The sequence below is a fragment of the Pithys albifrons genome, chromosome 3, assembly GCF_047495875.1.
Source record: "Pithys albifrons albifrons isolate INPA30051 chromosome 3, PitAlb_v1, whole genome shotgun sequence".
Taxonomy (NCBI): Eukaryota; Metazoa; Chordata; class Aves; order Passeriformes; family Thamnophilidae; genus Pithys; species Pithys albifrons.
In genome coordinates, this window is record NC_092460.1 from 20401277 (window position 1) to 20426090 (window position 24814).

Below are 24814 nucleotides of genomic sequence, written 5' to 3' on the forward strand. Positions count from 1 at the left end.
TAAGTTTGTTATGTGGATAGCCTTAAATTTCCAATACAAGTCTTGGGCACGAAGAGCTAGAAGAAAAAAAAGATTTTAAAAGAAATTTTTAAAATACAAATATTAGTGTTTAAAATGTAACTTTTGATGTTTAATTATCATAATCTAGGAGGTAACAGGCCTTGGCAAGAAGTGTGTATTAGAATAACACTGCAGGCACACCTGGGGGATGAAGGTTGCTGACAGGGGACAATGGGCTGAAAAAATATTTCCCCAAATTAACTGTTAAATTACACCTGATACTTAACAGTCAAGAAAAACAGGTACTGACAATTTCTTATTGCTCAATGTGAATGCAAGTATTGGAAGGTGCATGTTTGTACAAGAGGAATGGAAAATCAACCAGACTCCTAAACTGAGTTTACAGGCAGGACAGGCAGAGGCTGAGGCAAGGCAATGGTGCTGAGTCCAGCAGGAACAGTGTCTGTCACCTGACAAACTGAGCAGCTACAGAAACAATAAAATGCCAATGCAGTCCTCTAAAGGTAAGAATACATTTATATACAAAAAAATTTAAATACCAGTCAGTTAACAGCACCACAGTATTACTGATGCAATTCATTAAAACTGTCCAGTAGTTTTTTTAAAATGAAAGTGTCTGCAAACATAAATAGAATAAATGCCATGTTACTGACCCAGATTATTGTGAAAGGAAAGACGGAAAAAAAGTTCTGAATTTTTTTAACATAAAAATGTGCTCAGAAGTGCAAGAATGAAGCATTAACAAATAGCAATTTTTTATGACATTCTGGTGAAAAATCAAGTACATTATTGAAAAATAAATTGTTTAGAAGCATTTCTATGTCCACTTACAGCTACTATCACAATAAAATACAAAAATAATAGGAATATGAAAAGACTAACATTTTTATTTCAAATCATGTACACGCCCACTTAAAATAAAACATACAGAAGATACAAAGTAGATCTGCAAGCAGGTGTGAATCAAATAGGGAAATTATGGAAGTGTTGGGATACAGTGAAGTACAAAGAAAGCAAAAGATGACACTGCAGTAAGTAACTGAGCCAGCAGAATTTCATCGCTAAAATGATGATGCATCTTGAAAAACTAAAGCTATACACAGAGCATTTTAAAAATTACAGCAATGGAAGGTTTAAACAAAAATACATTGAATAGGGTTGGAGTATTTCATAGTAAACTGGAGAAGCACAACAGAAGGATGGGACATTTCAAATACTTAAAACATTTGTGGCCCATGAATGAAATAGTTCCACCTCTCAAGAACAATGAAAAATTATCACAGTAAAAGGGAAACCAGGAAAGTACTTAAGAGAAAAAAATAATAACAATAGTGGTTTGCATAGTAATAACATGTGTGACTGTGTCAATATAAGCACAATGCAGAAAATAAGAGCTGTCTTCATCCAGTTTTAAAAATACCCTCGGGTGGGATACAGTGAGAAAAATTAGCTGAAGGCTCACAGAACAAGATAAATTCCAGCTGTTGTTTTTGTGGACTGACAGATTTTTCCTAATTACCACTAACATACAATATGGGTAGATGATTTCCATTCTCCCCTTCTGCCCCCCATCCCTCTGATACACAGAACCACACTGACTCTACCTAAGCCCCATGACCCCGCCAGCCACTGCTCCAGGAGGTCACTCAGCACCTGCAAACACTCAGCATGTCACCCTAACAGATTACACAATATGCACCTGGATTCCTTTCTACTCCCTCCCTCTTTGCTGTGTCTACCTTGGGATTCTTCTAAGAGTTATATTTCAAAAGGTACAAAAGACAAAGTATTTTAAAATTGTAGGTTTTACTCTGCAGGGGAACGATTTATTGATGCTGAGAGATTAATTCAGTGATCAGACACTCTGAAGACAAAAAAGCCCACTCGGTCATAAAAAAGTTAGATGACGAAACCTATTCCAGTTTTTGATGTACTTTTGTTCCAAATTCAGTTAAAAAGACTATGAAAGAACTTTTCCAATTTACTGAAATCCAATCTCATACTGGATCTCATCCAGGTCTATACCTCAAAGGCAAAGGGGACTTAGTCATATTTTTACATAACTAAATTCCTGAGTCACATTGAAGAGAGAGAGTCAAAGGGAACTCAAGAACAATTTCTGCCATTACGTGTTTTCTTTTCATAGTATTGCTTGTAAGAAACAAATGTTGTACGGCTACTTCAAAACTTGAAAGCTTTTCCTCATTGATTATGACTCATTTTTCATTCAGATTTACTGACACTCACATTAATACCCATAGCACTAATTGTGCAACAACAAATTATATCTAGTGAGGTAACTCCAGGAACCCCCAAAATAATTAGCAATTAATCAGCTGTTTAAGTAATAATTGTTTGGAACATCTCTGCAGTACTACAGACTTCATATGATGGAATGGAATGCATCTGTCTAGCAAAAGTCACTGGATGTCACACTAATCCCTGAGCTGGTTAGTGAAGCAATGCTACAGTCATGCCAATTTTATACAGCTGAGATTAATGACATGATCAATGGATGTGATATGCACCGAAGTCCTAATTCACCTAAAAAGAGACCTTACAGCAGCACAGCCTATCTCAGTGCTGTTACACATTTGCATTTCATTGTCCCGTCTCATTACAGTAACCACGACTACATTTTGGAGATGCTGCAGAAAAAAAAGCCAATTTCAATACTTTGTTTCTAAAGCCACATTTCCCCATTTCCTCTTTGCCTGGGGCTTGCAATCCTTCTAAACTCCTCGATGCCCCTCAAACTCAGAGCATTTCACACTAACTCAGCCCAGCTGGCACTACAGCAACCTCCAGAGCCCTCCAAACTCCACCCCTTGCCAACCCCTGGGGCCCCAGGACAGCACAGCTTCTCCCAGGACTTAATTCTTGCCTTGCTCAGACCCACATGACCATTGCTCTCACTCATCCCTGTGCTTCCTCCTCACATCTCTGCAGATCCTCTCATCATATTTTGCCCCTGAGATCCAGACCATCACCACATTGTCCACAACATGACAGATCATTTCCCACCCACTTGCAGAAGAATAATAAGTCATTTAAGAAATATGACCAACTGTAATGAACCTCACTGCAGTCATAACAAATATTAGCTTCATTTCTTGGTGCAAAAGCTGGATTTATGATTTTCTGTAAATTATCTAGCAATGTGGAGAGCTGAGGAATGCTCCAATGAAATTCATCATTTCATTTGCTCAGTATCAGTTAAAAGCTGCCAAAGCTGCTGACTCTTTTCATCAGCGTTTACTGTGCTTCGTTAATTCTAGATCTAAGTTTTCAAAAAAAATAATAAAGTTATATATAACTCAAAGCAGCAGCACCTATAAATCCTTCAAGCCTTTGGCAACTTCTCTAATCCAAAGCAATTGTGTTTCCTTGTATAACAAGTCTTGTGATGTCTGTAATAGCATCTTACTATAGTAACAACAGACTTAATGCTATAGCTCTCTTGCATGCCTCAAGTATTAATCAGATCCCATATTTAAATATGAAATTAGAGTACTCTTGATGCTCTTCCTGAAACAGAGATGCTAATCAGAGCACCTCCCCTCCATTTTTAAAGGAAGTACAATAAAGATCAGGACTGAGAAGCTGCTGTTGATGCTGCAGTCAAACATTGCAGTTTGCTGGTCATTCTTCACTGTATTACCCCATCCCTTCACATTAAAAGAACATTTCTAAATGGGCAGTCTATTCTATAGGCATTTTTTTCTGCTATTAAGTTTGTTCCTTTTCTTTTAAACTGAAGAGAGTAGAGAAATATCCCACTTTATAATCAGAATGAAGGTCTGTATACTTCACACTTCATGGGAGTATCATTCTCCTTTGAATGCAAAAGATTCAAGGATCAATATATACATTCTTCAATTTAGAAATTGCTTCATGAAAACAACATTTTTTTCATTCATAAGTAAGCTTAAATTCTAGCAGTTTTCCAAAGACACAAACTTTTTTCTAGTATTGTATCCTACACCAGCTATTACTTGTGATATAAGGGTGTTGCTAATGCCTTCTTTTTATGACTCACCTTGCTTGAATTCAGCCTCATTGACCAGAAAAATTTGTGACCTTTACACCTCAATTTAACTCAAATGATATTTAACAGTATTACTTTTTTTTTTGCCAAATCTCCTATAATCATGTCAAATTTCCACTGTATAAAAGGAAAATTCACAGTCAGCTGCTTCAGCTTTATTAACATGTTTCAGCTACAACCAACATTTCACTTTGTTGAGTAATCCAAATATAATCTACAGGCATAAATCTACATATTAAATATACATTAGACAATATTAAGTTGCATATTAAGTGCATTAAACAATTTGATGGAAATACTAAACTCTAGATTAAATCCAGAAAGCAGAAATAACAACCCCAGCCAACAGAGAACCTGAAATTCCAAGAAAGGCAGAGTCTAAAGTATTTCAGTACCTATCTGAAAATGTGAACTTGTGTTTTACAGTTTGGCCTTACACTAAAGGGCAGTTCCCCACCCTCCCTCGGGGAGGGAAGGACAATGCTGCCCATATCCACGTCCATATCCACAGCCAGGAGGATCCACAGCCAGGGCTGTTCCTTAGAATGCTGCCACGGCTGTCCAGAGGGGAACAGCTAAAATAGGCTCCCCAGCACTCACATACAATACAGATGCTCTTTAATTCTTCAGCTGAATTAACCTCAGTCATTTACCTTTCATATTTCTTAGAGTGAACCAAACTCATGCAAGGACTTTTCCTTTGGAGGCCAGAAATAACATCTTACTTTGCATTTTTGTCTTCTGTGTTCATTATCTTTTTCAAATCTACTAAGAATTAAATTCAAGCCTCAATGTCATGACTGCCTCTCCCTGCAAAGGTTCACAAGGTATCATATTTGTTAGCTGCAAGATCAGTGCTTGTGGACCAAGAGATTAACTTGGTCTCAGTGCTTGGTGCACTCTCCCAGCCAAGTGCACCCTTTCCAAGCTGTGAGCTCAGCACTCGCAGGTCAGCACTGAGCACCCTGTTCTCACATGCACAGTGTGTGGCAGAGGCACATCCAGAAATTAGTACAGATAAATTACTCACCCGGGAAGAAAAAAGCCTCCACAATTGCCAGCTAAGACAACTAATACAAAATGCATGTTTTTACAAGGGCTTTTCAAAGAAATAGTATTTGTGGGAAGAATGAGTCATAGCCCAGTAAACTTCACATACTGCAGTTACTCAAAGTAAGAAGACAAAGGAAATTAGAACTTAGATGATTTTTTTTAATAACGAAGAAACATTAGCAAAACCAGCTGCTGCACTGTAATAATTCTAACTAGATTTGTTATGCCTTCATATTCTCTTCCAGTGGTATTTTTGTCTTTCTAACCTACATTTTGGGTTTGCTGTTGTTGGCACACTGTCTCAGTAGACACCAGACAAATAAACTTTTCCCCAACATAAAGACCTTTTTAAACTGTATCTCTTAACCCCTATCCCCTTGAGAGGCTGGAAGGTGATTACTTAATTCTTTACAGGTTTACTTGTGCATCCCTTCTCCATTCCTGTGACTTTCTTTCTTTGGCTACAAAAAAATAAATACACATCTTAGCATTTATCTCCATCTAAATCACAGTTTGTATTTTTTCCTTTATCATGTATTTTTTATATTTATTGATTAACCTACTTGATTTCACACTTGACTTGCAGGGGATCAAATTCACTATCTGGTAGCCTTCAGTCAATCTTCTCCAGGGACACCCCCTTGTCGCGGGGGAGAAGCTTGCATGCCCTCATGAGGTTGAGAGCTACGCTGGTGGTGGTTTGTGCCGCTGGTAGGGTCTCCCATGCCAGACAGGTCTCAGCTGAAGGGTCAGACAAAGTGTGTCCACGGGCAGGATGGGCTCGCTAGCCGTCTGGCAACCATCCTAGGAGAAGGACAACTCCAACCCCAAACCCGGGCAAATGGAGCTCGTTTAGCCCTGTAAGGCCATCCATCTAAGAGAAGGATACTCTAACCAAACCTACGTCCTGAGGTATTCGCTGTCACCGTCCAAGCTCGCTAGGCCGTGGCAGATGAACCTTAGGAGTAAAGGGTGGGGCCAGTTCTGCGCACGCTGTGCCTCACCTAAAAAATCCATTGCGCAGGCTTGAAGGGTTCACCCACATTGCAAAGCCCTGTAGCGACAGGTGAGGGTCGAAAATGGCAGGTGATAGGAAGCAGCTGGAAGCCGCAGACCCAACCCTGCATGCAGGCGGTTCAGGATATGGGTCATTAGAGACTTGACCCCGGGGATGACAGTCTCTTGCGGCAGCATCCTGAAGGACCAAGCAGCCTTTTCCAGGGACAGCACTGCTTGCTCCACACGGAGAGGGGCCTAGCAAAGGTGGCCTAAACAAAGCTCATCTCCACACCCGGTTGGATAACCACGGCCAACCGGCATCTTCCATGCGGTCAAACAAAAACAAAGAGATTTCAAAGGCATACACCTGCCTGCAAAGGTGTGCTCAAACTAACACTCGCATGTTGGAACATCAGATCCATGCTTGATACTGGGGATAGTGGACGTTCTGAGAGTTGTTCTGCTCTAATTGCCCACGAACTGTCACGGTTCAACATTGACATTGCTGCTCTCAGTGAAGTTCGTCTTCATGAGGAAGGCAGCCTTAAAGAACATGGTGCTGGCTACACACTCTACTGGTCAGGCAAACCCAAAACCGAAAGACACCTTTCAGGAGTTGGCTTCATGATTAAAAACTCCATTGCCTCCAAACTTGAAAATCTGCCGACAGGTCATTCCGATCGCATTATGTCCTTACGCCTCCCCCTACACAACAAGCAACATGTTGTTCTTTTTAGCGTATATGCCCCAACTCTCCAAGCTGACCCAGCGGAATCAAGACAAATTCCACACAGACCTGCACCGCCTCACCCAAAATGTTCCTGCAGATGATAAGATCATAATCCTTGGTGACTTCAACGCCAGAGTAGGTAAGAATTCTGAAGCCTGAAAAGGAGTCCTGGGCAAGCATGGCGTTGAAAACTGCAATGACAACGGACGTCTCCAGCTAGAGTTTTGTGCAGAACGGCAGCTAACCATCACCAACACTATCTTTCAACAGAAAGACAGCCTGAAGACAACCTGGATGCATCCTCGATCCAAGCACTGGCACCTCATTGACTATATCTTAGTACAACAGAGAAATGTCAGTGATGTCCGTCATACTCGAGTGATGCCGAGTGCAGAATGTCAAACAGACCCACCACCTTGTGCACTGCAAACTTAACCTCCACTTCAAGCCCAAACCTAAGAGAGGCGGCATTCCGAGGAGGAGGCTCCAAGTCAGCAACCTTCAAACAGCCACAGTGAGAGACAGCCTTCAGGAAAACCTTCAAACTAGACTTAAAGATAATCCCATAGATCCCTCTCCTGAAGCGCTTTGGCAACATATTAAAAGTTGCATCCTGCAGTCCTCTGAAGAGTCCCTAGGGTTCTCCTCCAAGAAAAACAAAGACTGATTTGATGAGAACAATCAAGAGATCCAGGAATTGTTGAAGAAGAAGAGAACTGCTCACCAAGCACACTTTGCTCAGCCATCTTGCCATATAAAAAAAGCCGCCTTTCGTCTTGCATGCAGTAAGCTCCAACAGAAACTTCAACACATCCAGAACAAATGGTGGCTTGACCTAGCAGAAAAGACACAACTATGCGCAGATTTGGGTGACCAAAGATGATTCTGTGAGGCCCTGAAAGCAGTGTACGGACCCACACACCAGGTTCAAAGCCCCCTACTCAGTGCAGATGGTCAACTGCTTCTAACAGATAAAACCTCCATCCTGAACCAATGGTCTGAGCACTTTCAGACTCTCTTCAGTGCCAACCATGTAGTCCAAGGCTCAGCAATTCAGCACATTACACAACAACTGGTGAAACGTGAATTGGATGCAGACCCTACTATGGGAGAGACACTTAAGGCCATACAACAGGTGAAACCTGGCAAGGCAGCTGGGGTTGATGGAATTCCACCTGAAATCTGGAAGCATGGAGGTCAAGCACTCCATGCCAAATTCCATGAGCTTGTTGTGCGTTGCTGGGAACAAGGGGAACTACCAGCAGATCTCCGTGATGCAGTCATCATCACCCTGTACAAGAAGAAAGGAGAAAAATCAGACTGCTCAAATTACCGAGGTATTACTTTGCTCTCCATTGCTGGTAAAATCCTTGCAAGAATACTTCTGAACAGATTAGTACCCACTATTGCAGAAGATCTTCTACCTGAAAGTCAGTGTGGTTTCAGAGCCAATAGGAGCACCACAGGCATGGTGTTTGTTCTCAGACAACTGCAAGAGAAGTGTAGGGAACAGAACAAAGGTCTCTATGTAACCTTCGTTGACCTCACGAAAGCTTTCGACACTGTGAGCAGAAAAGGCCTGTGGCAGATCTTGGAATGCTTAGGATGTCCCCCCAAGTTCCTCAAAATGATCATCCTGCTACATGAGGATCAGCGTGGACAAGTCAGATATGGCGATGCACTCTCTGAGCCCTTTCCAATAACCAATGGTGTGAAACAAGGTTGCGTTCTTGCACCAACTCTATTCACAGTCTTTTTCAGCATGATGCTCCAAAGAGCCACAGCAGACCTCAATGAAGAAAACGGCATCTACATCCGATATCGTACCGATGGAAGCCTAGTCAACCTAAGGCAACTGAAGGCCCACACCAAGACCTTGAATCACCTTGTCCGTGAGCTGCTTTTTGCTGATGATGCCGCCCTCGTTGCTCACACAGAAGCAGCTCTGCAGTGCTTAACATCCTGCTTTGCAGAGGCTGCTGAGCTTTTTGGGCTGGAAGTCAGCCTGAAGAAGATGGAAGTTCTCTACCAACCTGCATCTCAAGAAGTCTTCCATAATCCTCACATCACCATGGGCAATTCAGAACTTAAGTCAGTCCAGCAATTCACCTATCTGGGAAGTATCAATTCCTCAGACGGTAAGACTGACAAAGAGATAGACAACAGGCTGGCAAAGGCATACAGAGCCTTCGGAAAACTCCATAAAAGAGTCTGGTCCAATAAACACCTAAAGAAAAGTACAGAGATTAGTGTCTACAGAGCCATTGTACTGTCTACTCTTTTATATGGGTCTGAATCCTGGGTCATCTACCACCACCACCTGCGGCTTCTCGAACGCTTCCATCAGCGCTGCCTCCGTTCAATCCTAAACATCCACTGGTCTGATTACGTGACCAATGTGTCTGTTCTTGAACAGGCAGGGGTCAGCAGTATCGAGGCCATGCTGATGAGAACGCAGCTATGCTGGGCAGGGCACGTCTCCAGGATGGAGGATCACCGCCTTCCGAAGATTGTGCTCTATGGTGAACTCACCACCGGCTGCCACAAGAGAGAAGCCCTGAAGAAGAGATACAAGGACTCCCTGAAACAACGCCTCAGCCTTGGCCATATTGACTGCCACCAGTGGTCCACTCTGGCCTCCAGTCGGGATTCATGGAGACACACCATTCACGATGCTGCTGCTTCCTTTGAGAATGCACGGAGAGTCAGTCTTGAGGAGAAAAGACAACGCAGAAAGAACCGTTCCTTGCCAATGTCACCTAGGGAGACGTTCCGCTCTGCCTTTTGTGACCGGACCTGCCTATCCCGTATCAGCCTTTTTAGCCACCAGCATGCTTGCAGCAAGCGTGGGTAGTGCCCTTCTCAAATCTTCGTTCGCGAAGCCTGGCCATGATGATGATGATGATGATGATGATGATGAGCCTTCAGTCAATGCTTTACAATTACAAAATTTTATTTTGTGTATAGTAAATACAGAGCCCATATTTTAAGATGACAAAGTGCTGATGTGCTTGCACATACAGAGTATTTCTCAAATTTATTTCCATAATCTCACTGCTTTAAGTTCATTCCAGCTTTAAGTTCATTCCAGCTAGTTTTATGTTTAATTTTGTGTTTTAGCTGGAATAGAGTCAATTCCCTTATTGTCTCAGATAGTCACGTGCCATTCAGAAGCCATTTTGAGAGATTTTACACCTCTGGAATCAGACATTGCATGTAAGCCTTCACACAGAGAGATTCAGCAGAACTGCTACACACAGATCTCAAAATCAGATCTGTGATTAGATCCTTATCACATTTTAGCCAGAAATTTCCCTTCCTACCAGTGCTTGCAGCTCAAACTTAATTTAAAGATGAAGTTGTTAGATTTCAAAGTCTGGCATTTTGCCCTTACCAACCATTCATATTCATCCAGTGAAACTGCATTATTTTAAGGTTACTGTGGAACAATTAAAGGACTAAAAATCATCATCAGACCTGCAGAATAAAAAGTATACGAAAATAACAACAAACTCAGTAACTCACAAGCAGCTTTTGCTTCATGAAATATTATACATAAATAGTTTCAGTGTCCTAGACAATACTTATAGAGTGGAACGCATCACTAATATAAAGCATGTTAATTAGTTAATACCCGGGGGGGGGGGGGGGGGGTTAGATGTTGAGAGACCAAAGAAACAGAAGCTCATCCTAAAACTTTTTTAAAATGTTATGCTCTCTAAACTCACAAATTAGACCCTTTTCTCTGGGCAAATTTTTTATTGCATGCATAACATTATAGACTTTTTTGATGTCTCCTCATGAGGTCAGACACAACTTTCATTGACAAGAACATGACTTTCCACCCAGTTTGACTTAAACTAAGAGAAGCCACTGCTAAGGAAAAATTACCACTAAAGTGATAAGTGATAACCAATCCTTATTTTCTCAGGCACAAATAGGCTAACCTTGGAATCAAATCTAGTGTTTAACTATGGAACTGGATATTTTTTATCACTCCTAAGTTATCAGGTGGTCCCTCTAAGATCCAGCCAATTCCATAAACACAAATATGGTGCATGGTGGATCTCAGCTGGAAGCCAAGTTATAATGTGTTCAAGGAAAAGATGGTGTAAAAAGAAATCTTCAGGAGAACCTGAAATACAGTAAGGGAAAGGAAATACCAGCACTTGCCGAGATGTTCAATAAAGTGCAAACACCAGGAAAATATTCAGAACCCAATACAAAGAAAAAAAATATTCAGAGTCAAATTGAAAGAAAACTCAGGCCAATAAAAGCTAATTTTAGAGGCCACTCAAATTTGCAAAATTAGTGTCAACCAAAATTCAGCCAACAATATTTGCATTACAGTAGCAACAGGGCTGTAAATCTTTAAACACATGCTGGTAAAATTCTTCCCTAGTTCATTAAGGAAGAAACTAAGACATTGTGAAAATTTACATTGAGAAGTAGTTTCCAAATAGTTTTCCACATGAGATTTCACATAGAAATACATCTTAAAATTGATGTTCTGTTATTAGAATTTGTCATGCTTCATTTCCTCTGATTGTCACGTGAATTAGCAATTACTGGCACTGGAGAAAAGCTGGGCTAAAATTACAGGATTTTTCAGCAACTCTTCACCTTGCAAAACGTCATTTATTACCATTTACTAGGTGTGTGTGTGTATATATATATATATTTACAGGCAAATCAGAAGTCCACAAAGTTGGAAATGAAGCTGTAACTGCAGGAAGGTTTTGTGGTCTAAATTAGATTCTGGCAATAAAGAAACACCAATGCACTGAGTATATGCAATAACTGCACGAGTTCTCTTGCTCAGCTCTGATCACCTTAAGAAAAGTCCGAGAGATGTTTCCAGAGGAAATACAGATTGTCAGAAGACTGCAAACACTTTTAACAATTAAATACTCTGGGACAACATTTAACAGCCTACAAGATGAACAGAGCACAATAAAATCCAGGGGATGGAGCACTCACACATAATCCAGGAACTCAATTAACACTCAAACATTCCATTCACGGCACCGTTGGCAAAGGCTGCAACAGTCTGTGTTGGCTGAAATCTGTATCTGGTAGTCATTTGTCCAGCAGCATAATTTTTTTTTTTTTTTACTAGAAGGATCTACAAGGGCTCATATACTCTGTAACTGTGTGCTTGAACTGAGATACACTCTGTATAATTTATGTTCCTAGTTACAAAACAAAGTTTATCAGGATGTTTGTCTGTGTTGTGTAATTTCTTATTCTTCACAGGAAAAAAATAACAGAATGCATCTTAAACAGTCTATTCATTCTTCATTGTGACAAAATTTATTGGAATGGGAGAGATATAATCTCTGAATTATTTTACTTCTCCCTTCTTTACTGGTGATTTTTCCTTCAAAGGAAGTTTGGAAATCTTTCTAGAAGAGAAATGGTAGCCCAAATACACACCAGGAACCCCTCAACAGTAAAACCAAACCAAACCAAATGGAAAAAAATCAGGTTAATCATAACTAAAAAATACTTCTAGTAATGGATGAGACATTTCATGTATCGAACTCATTGATAACTTCTTCACTTTGCACTGTCAGAGATTGGCAAAGAAATTACACCAGAATACTGAAGCTCTTCTGTCATAGTAACTCCAATTCAGTGTGACAGAACATTCCATGCAAAAACTGGGGCTATGTCTTCTGACATACGGAAATGGAAGAGGTGTCTCAAGTTCCTTAGAGGCACAATTCATTTCTAAAGACAGCTGTAAATTTATATTTCAGATTTTGCAGCTTCAGGTATTAGTTCACTTCAAAATTTGCAGTGCTATGTTCATCATTAAAGAAAACTAGTCTAAATCTTAAATAAAGTACAATTTGATATCATTTACTACCATGGCACAAATCAAAGCATTACTTCATCACTGCAAATACTCCTTGTTTAGATACTGATCTTATGAAGGCAATTAAAGTGATTCATAAAGAAAATGAGTGTACCTTTGCAATTGCACTTGAGGTGCTGCTGTTATTAAAAGAGGAAACATCCCAAAGTACAGACACTGAGCCCTCTTGGTGGGGAATGTCTGACACAGAACAGGACAAACCTCCACTGATCGATACTGCTCAGAGAGAGCACAACCAAAGCAGAATTACTCCCTGCCCCAGGCAGTGCTCCCAGATGGGTGAGCACCATGAGGAACCTAAAGCACATATTAAGCTTCAGCAGTTTCAGAGCACCTGGAAAGGTGTTGTGGTACTGAGGCTAATGGGTTTGTAGAGCTATTTATTCAGAGCTTTTCACCCTCACATAAAAACTGATGACATTATAAGTTTATTCATAGCAGCATTTTCCATCTTACAGCTGTGTGAGATTTACTGCAAAATTTTATATAGAGATTTAAACTCAATCAATGCTTTGGCACTATGACAGCAATTGACAGTTAAATACATGAAAAAAACCACCTCCTCATCTGTTGCTAATCCAAATGCCATTATTCTATTTCTTTAAGTAGCTTAGTCTAAATTGTTTCCATATATTTGAAATTTCAAACAAAAAATACAACTTGATAGCAACAGCAGCTTAAATTAAAAAATTCTTTACATTGAATAAAGCATTTCCTCTATCTTTGCCCTCAAGAATTAATTCTAACACATTTGAATTTGCAGTTTCATTTAATCTGACTAATAACTACACAAGTCTGGCAAGTCAATCAATCAAACTTTGGAGCTAATTAGTTGCCTTCTTTATTGAAGGATGCCATCATTTACAAGTCAAAACTTGCAAGTAAAAATAAGATTGTTTCATATTTTTGAGACATCACATGGGATGTTCATGACAATGCAGATTTATTCATTTGCAGTGGTATGAGCAGCATTTTCACAGCTGCCCTCACTTAACATCCCTTTGGAATTCAGACAATACTGAGGCTTGTCTGATGCAAAGATGTTTGTGACTGTGGCACTCCAGGCCCTGGTGCTGCAGGATCCACTCAGAGGGTTCTGGCTCTCAGCCCTGACATCTTCCTCCAACGGAGCACTCCCATGACATGGCACAGGAATTTTTCCATTCCATACAACCCTACAACCAACCATCCTTCCCCCTTCTCCCTCCTGGCTCCCTCAAAACAAAAGGACTGCACATGCCCCTCCCTGTCCTAAGGGCACAAATCCACGTTTATTCAAATAGATCACAAAACGTGAGTATTTGTACCCATCAGTTGCTGACATATGTCCTAGGAAGAGCATTTGAGTGTAACTAGGGAAAATAATTGACGTTATCAGTAAAGATGTCAGGGGAAAGACAGGGAGATCATGTTTTGGTACCAAACAGAGGCAACACTTCACAGGTATTTCTAAAATCTTCAAGGAGCAACATAAGGTATCAACATAAAGACCATTCTGGGGCTCCTTCAAAGGCTATAAAAGTCAGTCTGAACTGTTCTGTGTTGATGTAACAATTACCTCTGTTGGCAAAATGTCAATGAAACAGCAGAAATACCATCAGTTCAGCAGCACAGTGTGGGCAGGACAGAATAACTGCACCTATTTTAGGCTTTTAATAACAAGGCATAATCACCTGAATGCACTGCAAATTTACACACATTTTAAAATATGCAGTAACTGAGACTCGATTCTCACTTGGACTCTGTTCAACAGGAATTTTTTTTCAGAGTAAGATTTAACATTATTTGAAGATCTGGGAAATATTGCTTGATGAGTGAAGAAATACGATGACACTAATTGACATAATGAGAAAACTCAAAAAGAAAAAACAAACCATCTCCTGAAAAAAAAAACAAATTAATCTTTTAATCTCTTAAGATAGAAATTCCAGGGCAGGCCTGAACCTGTCAAAGTGAATTTCTCCTGAAATGCACCAGATTAAAAACATGAAGGAAAACAAAAAAGCTCACAGACACAGAAAAGTCCTGAATATACATTTTGGTCTACCCATCAGTAGTGATTTCTTCAGGAAATTTTCCTAAAATCTAGTAAAATTAAACTCGGAATACTGCTTGGCTAACAGCAAAAAACTTGTAAGTTACAGAACTTACTCATAATATTGTTGCAGTTGGGTTTTTCTGCTTTGCTTGGGGGAGTTTTTTTGGCTATTCAGATGTTATTGTTTCAACATCAAATATGTTGCATAATATAATGCAGAATCAGAAACAAGCAGGGTATTTTTAATAGCAAAGCACACTGGAAAGTCTGAATTTTCTTCCAAATTAGGATAAATCCCCTTTTAATACCAGCTGCCTATTACACAGCTAAGCCTTGCTCCCCAAGAAATGACTGAAAAATGGTCAGGCACAAATGTCAAGTAAGTGCAGAACCAGAATAAAAAGGGCTTTCTATATTTTCTCATAGTCAAAGAGCTCCGAGTATTTTGCTAGCATGAATCTTTTTTTTTAATTGATCCTACCCTTGGATAGGATAAGAAGCATTGCTTGGGATACAGTAAACCAGTACAGCAAAGGGACTTTGCAAATAACAAACAGGGTTCATTCACTGACCACAAGAACTTGTCATAGAAACTACAGACACTGTGGATCCCACTTTTTGTAAGAGACAAAAAACTTGAATTGCCACATTACTAAAGCAAAATAGCACAGATATCATGACCTGCTGGCACCAATATCTGACCTTTACAATCACATCCAGAAATATGAACTCTGGTCTGGATATGACTTTTTTTTCCAAAATTCTTCATGACTACCGTAGATTCCAAGACTTCTACCCCTCCTTGTGTTTTAATCAATCATAAAACAAAGTGAAAATTTTATTTCTTGTATGTATTTTATCATCTTCTTTCATCCTGATGAAAGCAGAAAGTACAGCAAAGCACTCAAATAATTTAGGAATTGAAATCCCAAGTAAGAAAGTGTACTTACACTTGAGTCTTGTTAAGAACAGAGAGAAATGAGGTTTCTGTACATCTGAAAATTAATATAGTTGGTGAATGGTTGTATAGAAATTCAACTGCTCATACTACAGTGAATTCATGCCAAAATTTCCCTTTCCCACTATTATCACTCGTTCTGGTATTGAGAGCCCCTTACAATAAGATGCTTTACTCCTTGTGATTTCAAGAGCACTTACATATGTTCCAGCAAGGATAAGACTCACTTCTTTTTAAAACTGGGTCTGAAGAACAGCAGCGGTTATTTCTGGACAAAATGGGCAAAAATGAAATAAGTAGCCTTAAAGAACTAAGTTTCTCTGAAAATTTTACAAATGGGAATGGTTCCTCCACAACTATGGAACAATCTTGGCTATGGGCTTTATATGGGCTTTGTTACTGTGTTGGTTTCTACTTCCAGCAGTGCCACATCAGTAAAAATTAACCTTTAACACAGCTTAGCTGAGAGAATACCCAGGAAAGCTGTAATTTTGCATTGAATCTGAAGAGCTTTCCCCAGCAGCAAACACTGCTACCCTTTGCAAGGTTAAATCTGGTGTGTGTGGGTGCCAACCAGCTGCTGTGGCATGCACTGACACACAGCAGTCCAAGTTCTGCACTGGAAACCATCCGCTGTGTTGCTCTGTCTCCAAATCAGCACCTCCAGTTTCTCACTAATAATTCAAGGATCGAGAAACTGTCTCTACTTAAAGCCCAGCTATTAAACTCGACTACCCATTGAACAAGTTTCAAGTTTAAAAGTTTAGGTTAGGAGCAAGGAGATAAAGTGATCTGAAGAACAGAAGTGCAGTTTTCACATGAGCTTGGGCAGCTCCCAAAATGAACTGTATTCAGTAGAAACAAGGCCTAAGTGCTGACATGGGAGTTTCCCACAGCTCCTATTGGCCTTCAAAGCCATGTGTGTCACCAGTCTCTTGACGAAATGGTACATAAATATCTAAGTGGTACTGAAAAAAACAAAAAACAAAACAAACAAAAAACACCCAAAAAAACCAAACAAGACCCCCATAAAAACGTTCCACAGAACCTAAATTAAAGCCAGATGTAGAAAAAGCAGATGTCTGAAATTCACTGTTATTTCACAATAGAATAGAAACACTCGCTAATATTACTATTTACTGAGTAAATCATCAGGCTAAGGAGGTCATGTTGAACATTTATAATTTCCTGATGCATCTCATGTCAAAGAAATAGGTGCTCTATTGACTAAAACTCCTGCAATAAGTATCAAATATAAACCACAAAATAAATCTGCATTATGATTACTGCTCTGGTTGCATGTTGAATTAGGATTATATTCTTACCAGTCATTTTAAAAAGACAAGGTAATGCATGTCAAGATGGTATTAATACTTAGGTCAACAGCATGGCCCTGGAACAGGAAATTGAACAATGCAAGCAAAGAAGATATTCAGTAAGGGAAAAGTCTCCCATATCTGTATTACAGTGTAATAAAATGCTATAATTTGGTCTGTGTCTGGCCTTGCTGCCTGCTAAATTACAGAAAAACATGAATGTAAAGACAGTACTCTTAATTTAGATGATCAGTGGAGAACAGAAGGGTGAGAAAGTAGTTATAGCATGCTGGGAAACCAGGCAGAGTATTGTACAAAGTAAGTGTGTAACACTGGATGTTCTCTGTTACCAAGGCTGTGTTCCTCTCTGGCTTGGCTACAGCCTCGAGAGACACAAATACCCTGGAACACAATAGTAGAGGTCATACAGGAGGTGAGAAAGCTGATGGTAAGAGGAAGATTATATGGGCAGGGGTGGTAGGACCCCTACTCAACAGGTGAGAGCATGCACGGACTGCTGCTATTAAGGCAATGAATAGGCAGAGTTTGGCTGCCTCTCAGGCATCACCTTATCCTGTGTACTGGTCCTATGTAGTATAATGGATAACTGATAAATAGGGACACCAGGAGTGAGAGTCCCCTGGACAGCACCTGCCTCAGTGAGTCCGAGAAGATGGCTGTGCTCACGCTCATCAGAGAGGAGATAATCACCAAGGAGACTGAGGCCAACGAGTGGAAGAAGAGATAGGAGGAGAGCCAGCAGGAAGTGTCGGTGGTGAAGAAAATTGTGGCTGAGTATGAGAAGACCATCGCCCAGATGATAGAGGATGAGCAGACAACAAACATCTCAGAAGACCCTGCAGCAGCTCACAATGGAAAAGGACCAGGCTCTGGCAGACCTGAACTCAGTGCAGAGGTCTCTGTTGTATCTGTTCAGGAGATATAAAAACCTGAAGAGCATCCTGGAAGGCTTTAAGAAGAATGAAGAAGCCCTGAAGAAATGTGCTTAAGATTATCTAACCCAGGTCAAACAGGAAAAGCGGCAGTATCAAGCCCAGAAGAAAAGTTGGACAAAGCCAACAATGAGACTGTCCAGATGCACATAAAGTCCAAGGCGGAGAGTGCAGCACTGCACATGGGGCTGTGCAAAGAGCAGAGGAAGGTGAAGTCCCTGGAGAGAAGCCTCCAGCAGAAGAATCAGGAGATTCTGGTCTTCTGACCAAGATCTGTGACAAGCTGATAGCAAAGCTGGGTAAGTCAGACTGAGCCTCATGCCCTCGCCCAGCACTCTGCACTTGGCTGCTTTTCTCATGATGTCAAGCACCTTGCTTTACCCCCAGGACCCCCTGCAGCAAAGCACATGTGTGCAGCTGCCCTGCCTGGCTCCTGACCCGTGGCTCCCAAGCAGAGCTGCTCCCCTTGCCGTCCCCATCTGCTTCCCACAGCTCTGGGACTGGGATCCTTGTGGCCAGGCTGGGAATCCTGCGCTCAGCAGGGCCTGTGTGTCCCTCTCAGGGTCCTCTGTGCTGTCTGTCTGCACCAATGCCACCTCTCAGCTGGAAGGTGACACCTTGGGCTCTGCCCCCCTTGGCTAGGCTGGGTCTCTGTGTTCCCACCACTCTCTGTCACTCACTGTTCTCACCTGCTCAGCTGCATGGGTTCAACCACATGGTAGGTCCTGCCCTAGGATATGAGTGATGCCAGGGCTGGACCTGCTGGTTCTTGCAGTGGGAAAGGGCACCTGGCACCTGCATGGCCAGTCCCTGGTTTGTGGGTGAAGAACAGCCCAGTCCATCCCTGCTCCTGGCCGTGCCAGACTCAGAGTGGAGGAGCTGAGTGACACCCACCCTTCCCCCGGCCCGCGCTGGCCTCCAGGGGTCACCCCTAAGTGCTGGTGCCATCCAGCTGCTGCCCACCCTGGCAGTCCTGGGCTGCCTGCTGAGGGAGCATCGGGCATAGGGAGCAACCGCTGCAGCATCAACTATATTTCAGCTCTATTGTATCCTTTTTATTAAGTATTTTATACTGTTTATTCTCTGGTTAAGTATTTTATTCTTTTTTTATTCTCTCTTGCTAGCTGGTATTGCAATAAATGCTGTTTGTAGTACTTTATGACTGTGACTATCTTTATTCTGCACATGTATCCAAAACTAACTGATATGGTATCTTACTGCAAATAGTATTGCTTTAATGTGGGCAAAGGCAGTCTGTGCTAATAATGTAGTGAGGGAGAGTTTTTATGGAAACTTGAAGTCATCCAAAAATGTTCTGTTTAACATTCACTCCTATGAAACTTGCATAACCTACCCAGAATATTTTTTAAGCAACTGAAATTTAAAAGCAATTTCTCACTAAAGCAGTTATACATACACATCATGAAAGCAGCTAAGCATTTAGGTGAATTAAAAATAAAAAACAAGAAACAGTTTCAGTGTGTAATTTCACTTAAGATGCTGAAGCATAAGACCAGCATGACCGTTTTTCTGACTGCAACAATACAATCCAAGCAAAAGATTCCATTAAATCCTCTTCATGAATCAATGTTTCAATAGCAACCCTTTTTAAAGGGATTGAGTAGTTTCCTTATGAGATTCAAGTTTATCAGGGATTTTATATACAGAATTACAACCAGTTGAGATGTTAGTGCAGTAATTGTAACACTGGATGACATCCAACATTACAAGGCTCTTTCCTTCACAGCGCACAAATAGTACTGGTGAAATTTTACTAAACAGGAGGAAAGGAAAGTCTTCAGTTACTAGAAACCATCTTTATGGTCTCCAATCCCACCAATAACCTACAGAATCTCTCTGAAGGATTTGAGTGCTGAAAGGCATGTAAGTTCTCAACAGAACAATCAAATATTCTAATCACCCACAGTGGCCAGAAATGTCTTATGAAATCTCTCACTGCTTTTGCTGCAGTCCTTAGAATATAACAAGAATATCTCAAACCAAGCTAAAGGAGCACCAGCCTCAACCAATCTAATGCCTCCATTTTAGAGAATACATTCTGCCAACAGCAGCTCCAAAGCAGCCAGAAACCTGGAAAACCACTAAAACCACTCTGCAGACCTCACACTAACCAATTGCAGTGTGACAAAATGCACTCAAAATACAAGAATAATTCAGCAGAAAATATATTAAAAGCACTCTCTTGTGCACCTAAAAAAATGAAAATTACCCCAGATTATGTACTGAGGTAGTAGTGGGAGACCACAAAACAATCTCTCATTTTCAGAGCCAACAATGGCAAAATGCAATCAAAGAATAAGTCTTTTAATCTGAAGCAAGCAAGCATGCTCCAGAATCTGCAGATAATCTGCCTGTCAGATCTTAATCCTCATAAACACAGACTTTATCAAGATTATTAAACTAGTTAACCTTGGCAAAACACATGAATTTTCACAAAAATACAGCAATACTGCAGGGAAGCAATCAAGAAAAGTCACTGGGTTTATGGTAATTAGGCCAATTTGAAAGCATTAGCTCTGCAAATATTTTATATACCAGTTTTTCCAACTATGAGCAATGATTTCACTGCGTAAACCTCAGTACTGAACCAAAAGATATTTTGAAAACACACTAACTCCATTTTTCATGATAAATTGAACTTCAGTAAGTTGCAGTAAACCCACACCTCACTCTATATTTTGCAGAGTATTTAAAACTCCATAAACAAACACCTGTGCACGTGCTGAAACTGCAAAAGAAATTTATTGACTAATGTCCATAAAATAATGCATTACTAACCATGGCAATTGTAATTGTTTTTACATTTGACATTAGCAGCCTAAAAGTCAATCAGACCACAATTATTCTTACTGTTAATGAGTGGCACATGGTAAATGGTGTTTGTTTTCCTTTCTTGGATTCCACTCATATATACATTTAAACATTTTCTAGATATTACCAGGCTGATTTAAGAATGCATCAGGTATTTTACAGGTGAATGTTTCCAGCATCTGCTCCAATTATTTTAAAAAGCTAAAACACAGAACAGAGAGCCCAGTCATCATTAAGCAACACTGCTGAGCCATTTCCAGCTGAAAAAACAGCTCCATCATTTGCACTGCACTGCAGTGACTGAATAATCACCTCTCAAAGCCAACTTTGGAAACATCCCTGTGATACATCCATGCCAAAAGTAAATTATGATGTAGAATGGTATAGACATAAGCAGAGAGAGTAAGGAATACAATTCATTATGAAAATACAGTATTAAGACAGATATTGGAGCAAGCTGATCTAGTGAAAGGCCCATGGTAGAGGGGCAGATGGTCTTTAAAGTCCCTTCTGTGATTCTGTTTCATTTTTTATGGAAAACAATCAGTATCACAACTCCTTAGACAGTGTTACTGCCTATGAGACCAAAACATACCAGAAGTTCTAACTTTTGTCACTAGACAAACAAACAGCATTGCCTTCCCCATACCATAATCTATCAAGCAGTATAATAATTACATTTTAATTGACCTAGAATGGTAATTGATTTCCTTATACCACATAACACAAGTCACTTGTTTCCTTTAAAGGCAGTATCTGAAAATTCAGGATACAAAAAGTTGCAATTAATTTAAGAGAATGTCTAAAGCATTGTGTAAAACACTGTGTAAATCAAATACCACTGCTCAATTCTATCAGTGATTAATTTAATCACATTTGTAATTATTAACATCTAAATCCCATTTTCTTACCTCTGCAGCTTGTGTCTCCTGGTGTAACAAAGTTAGACCTGTCAAGTCTTCCAAGAAGGAATGTGAGGAATTAAAAACTTTAGCTAGGAAATGAAACCCTTCACGTTCATAGTGCTCAAGGACCTGTCAAAGAAACAAACAGAAAGCATTTCAAATATAATACCCCTAATATGATTCATCATCATATTTTGCTCACAAAATAAAAGAACAATCTTTCTTAACACTGAGAAAATGACTGTATATAGTAAAGAGGCAGAAATTTTTCCAGCTGTCTTTCTAAAGTGAGGAAAGGTGGAAGCCAGAGGGAGGAGAAGTGCCATTTAAGATTTCCTAGTTTAAACCTATTTTTAAGCTTGGAACAAGACAGATGGTATGGCAAGAAGAAAAACTTTGCTGTAAAGTCATGAAAGCAGCATTTGAGTTACACAAAACACAGCAAAAGACTGTTTCAATGCATCAGTTGAAGGGAAAGAATCATGCTGGGACAGACTGAAAAATTCCCTGCCTTGGTGTCCAAGTCCAACATCTCCCAGTCCCCAGAGATTCATCCTTCTCAGATTATTGTACCTTAAAGCACTCTCTATTTTTCTGCTCTAATTTTCACAGTTCATCCTTTTTTTAGGGAGTTTTACAGGTTTCTACTAGAACTGTGAGAAAGGTTTTAGCTTCTGCTCCTCTCAGTCCCCACACCATGAAGAATTTTGCTTCACAGTTTTAGCTTAGATAAATTCCTTGCCAGGCTGATTTCAATCCAGTGTGATGGAGATTGAGGGAATAGTAGATACATCTCAAGGATAAACATGATTCTACAAGTTTTGTGAAAGCAAGTAGCCAGAAAATGGAAGGAACTTATGACTGAGCAATCCCAGTATGTATTGTTTCTCTGTTTTTATTCCAAGTTATACCACTGATGATTTAACAGCCTGCTCTGCTGCCACTCTGCTCACTGATGCACCAGCTGAGCTCGACAGACTCCAAAGCAACTTTTCCTGCAGAAGTTCATGTAGCAGAGCAGATGCATGCAGGTTCCTCAAAATCACACAATATTTAAATACAAAGGAGAAATACAAACAACATTGGAGCTGGAGAGGCAGGGGAAGGATCACCAGGATCACCCTGGAGCAGAAGAGGTTTTTCAGAAGAGTGGAAGTGAGAGTTCCATTATGAATTCATCTAACTCAGCCAAATCACAGAATCCTACAACTGCCTGTGTTGGGAGGGACCTCAAAGCCCATCCAGTGCCACCCCCTGCCATGGGCAGGGACACCTTCCACCAGCCCTGGCTGCTCCAAGCCCTGTCCAACCTGGCCTGGGACACTCCTAGGGATGGGGCAGCCACAGCTTCTCTGGGCACCTGTGCCGGGGTCTGCCCACCCTCCCAGTCAGGAATTTCTTCCCAATATCTAATCTAAACCTACTCTCCTTCAGTTTGGAGCCACTCCCCCTTGTCTGTCACTGCAGTTCCTGATGACAAGTCCCTCCCCAGTTTCCCTGTAGCCTCTTTAGGCACTGGAAGGTGCTGTGAGGTCTCCACACAACCTTCTCTTCTTTGGGCTGAACAGCTCCAACGTGCTCAGCCTGTCCTCACAATTTACTCTCAACAATCCTATTCTCTAGTTTAACAATCCTAATTGTCTCAAATAACCTTTGCATTGATAAATCTTAAAACTGTGGAAACTTGCGCCACCCAACAGCATTTTTCAGCAAAACATGTCCAGTGAGCTTTTACACAAGAGTCCTACAGGAATTCAAACTAATTTAAAAATATATTTATATTTAGTTGGCAGATTAGTAAACTTACTGATAAAACCAGACTGAGATCTTCACTCACATCTTCATGCAAAATGGCCTTATAGCAGCAAAATTATCTAATACATACTTAGTGTCAAAAACCCTACAAACAGAAACAACTGAAACACATCTATGAAGAGGAAGGCAGATGTAGGTGACTATGACAAACACTTGCACCTTCCTGTCCACACTTTGTGCTTCTGAAATAAATAAAACCAACACTTCACGTTCTCTTACTAAGAGAGCAGAAATCGTTCTTCATGCTTATTTATTTTGCCATTTTGTGCATTTTTTCAATGACCCTTAAACATAATCAGAAACTAAAAAAGAAAAAAGGAAAAGAAGAAGAGATATTGAAACATTATTAGGAGCATTTCTTTGTGTTTTTCTTCAATTTTTGATCCCTGAGAAACAAAGTAATCTGAATGTTCACACTGCAATGCAGAGAACTGGACAACTTCAGCATTTCATTGGAGATGTTTCTTCATATTAGCCCTTAACCAGTGCAATTGCACTGTGCATAGACACAGACATATAATGACTATTATGGGTTTCAAAATTCTAACCAACCAACCAAAGTGCAGAAATCTCTGGCACTTGGCTCTCTGTGAAACACTGTATGCACACACCAGCCTCAAGCTTGGACTGTGCTCACAGCCCTCCCTGTGCACATCCCCAAAGCTATCAGTGTTACCCAACCATTGCTGCTTGTTGGAACCACAACCCAGAGCTCAGGCAAAGGTTTTTGCTAATGCAGACCAGGTTATAGGTCATGGCACACTGAAACCATCTCCAGCCTACACACAGTGAACTGGAGCCTTATTTTAAATAATACAGCATGTCCATGAAATGCAGGGACAACAACAGTAAGATGTTTTGGTCTCTTCCCAGCAGTAAAGTTGCTAGAAGATGTAAACTACCTTGGGATATGCAAATATTCTGAGCAGAGCAGGGAAGTTAGTGCAACCTTACTTCATACAAGTTGTCCACCAAACAGCCTTTAAACCTGACTGGTTTTGTTACTCAGCTAACTATGCTTTGGCCCTCATTTCCAAAAAACTGTTACTCAGGCCTCAAGTGAGAACTCCCAGGTATTGCTTCCTCAGTAAGGACATGAGTTTGGTGTGCCAGGGTGATGTGTATGACCTGCCCTGTATGATGTCAGAGATGTGCCCAGCCTTCCCATCCTCCTTGCCAGAGCTATGAATGAACTCTGGGTGCTCACACAGAGCAGGAAGTGACCACACTGATATCCACAATGGCCAATTGCTTTTGGATGAACC

The 24814-nt window shown here is 40.6% G+C and overlaps 1 protein-coding gene across 2 annotated transcripts in view; it reads right to left on the reverse strand.

Annotated features, from left to right (window-relative positions):
* The window catches only part of ATG7 (autophagy related 7), a 105927-nt gene that overhangs the window by 43265 nt on the left and 37848 nt on the right, over positions 1-24814 (reverse strand). For both annotated transcript variants that reach the window (XM_071550908.1, XM_071550907.1), the window contains exon 18: positions 21741-21863. In XM_071550908.1, the coding sequence (XP_071407009.1) occupies positions 21741-21863 (123 nt within the window). The remainder of the gene's footprint in view (positions 1-21740; positions 21864-24814) is intronic.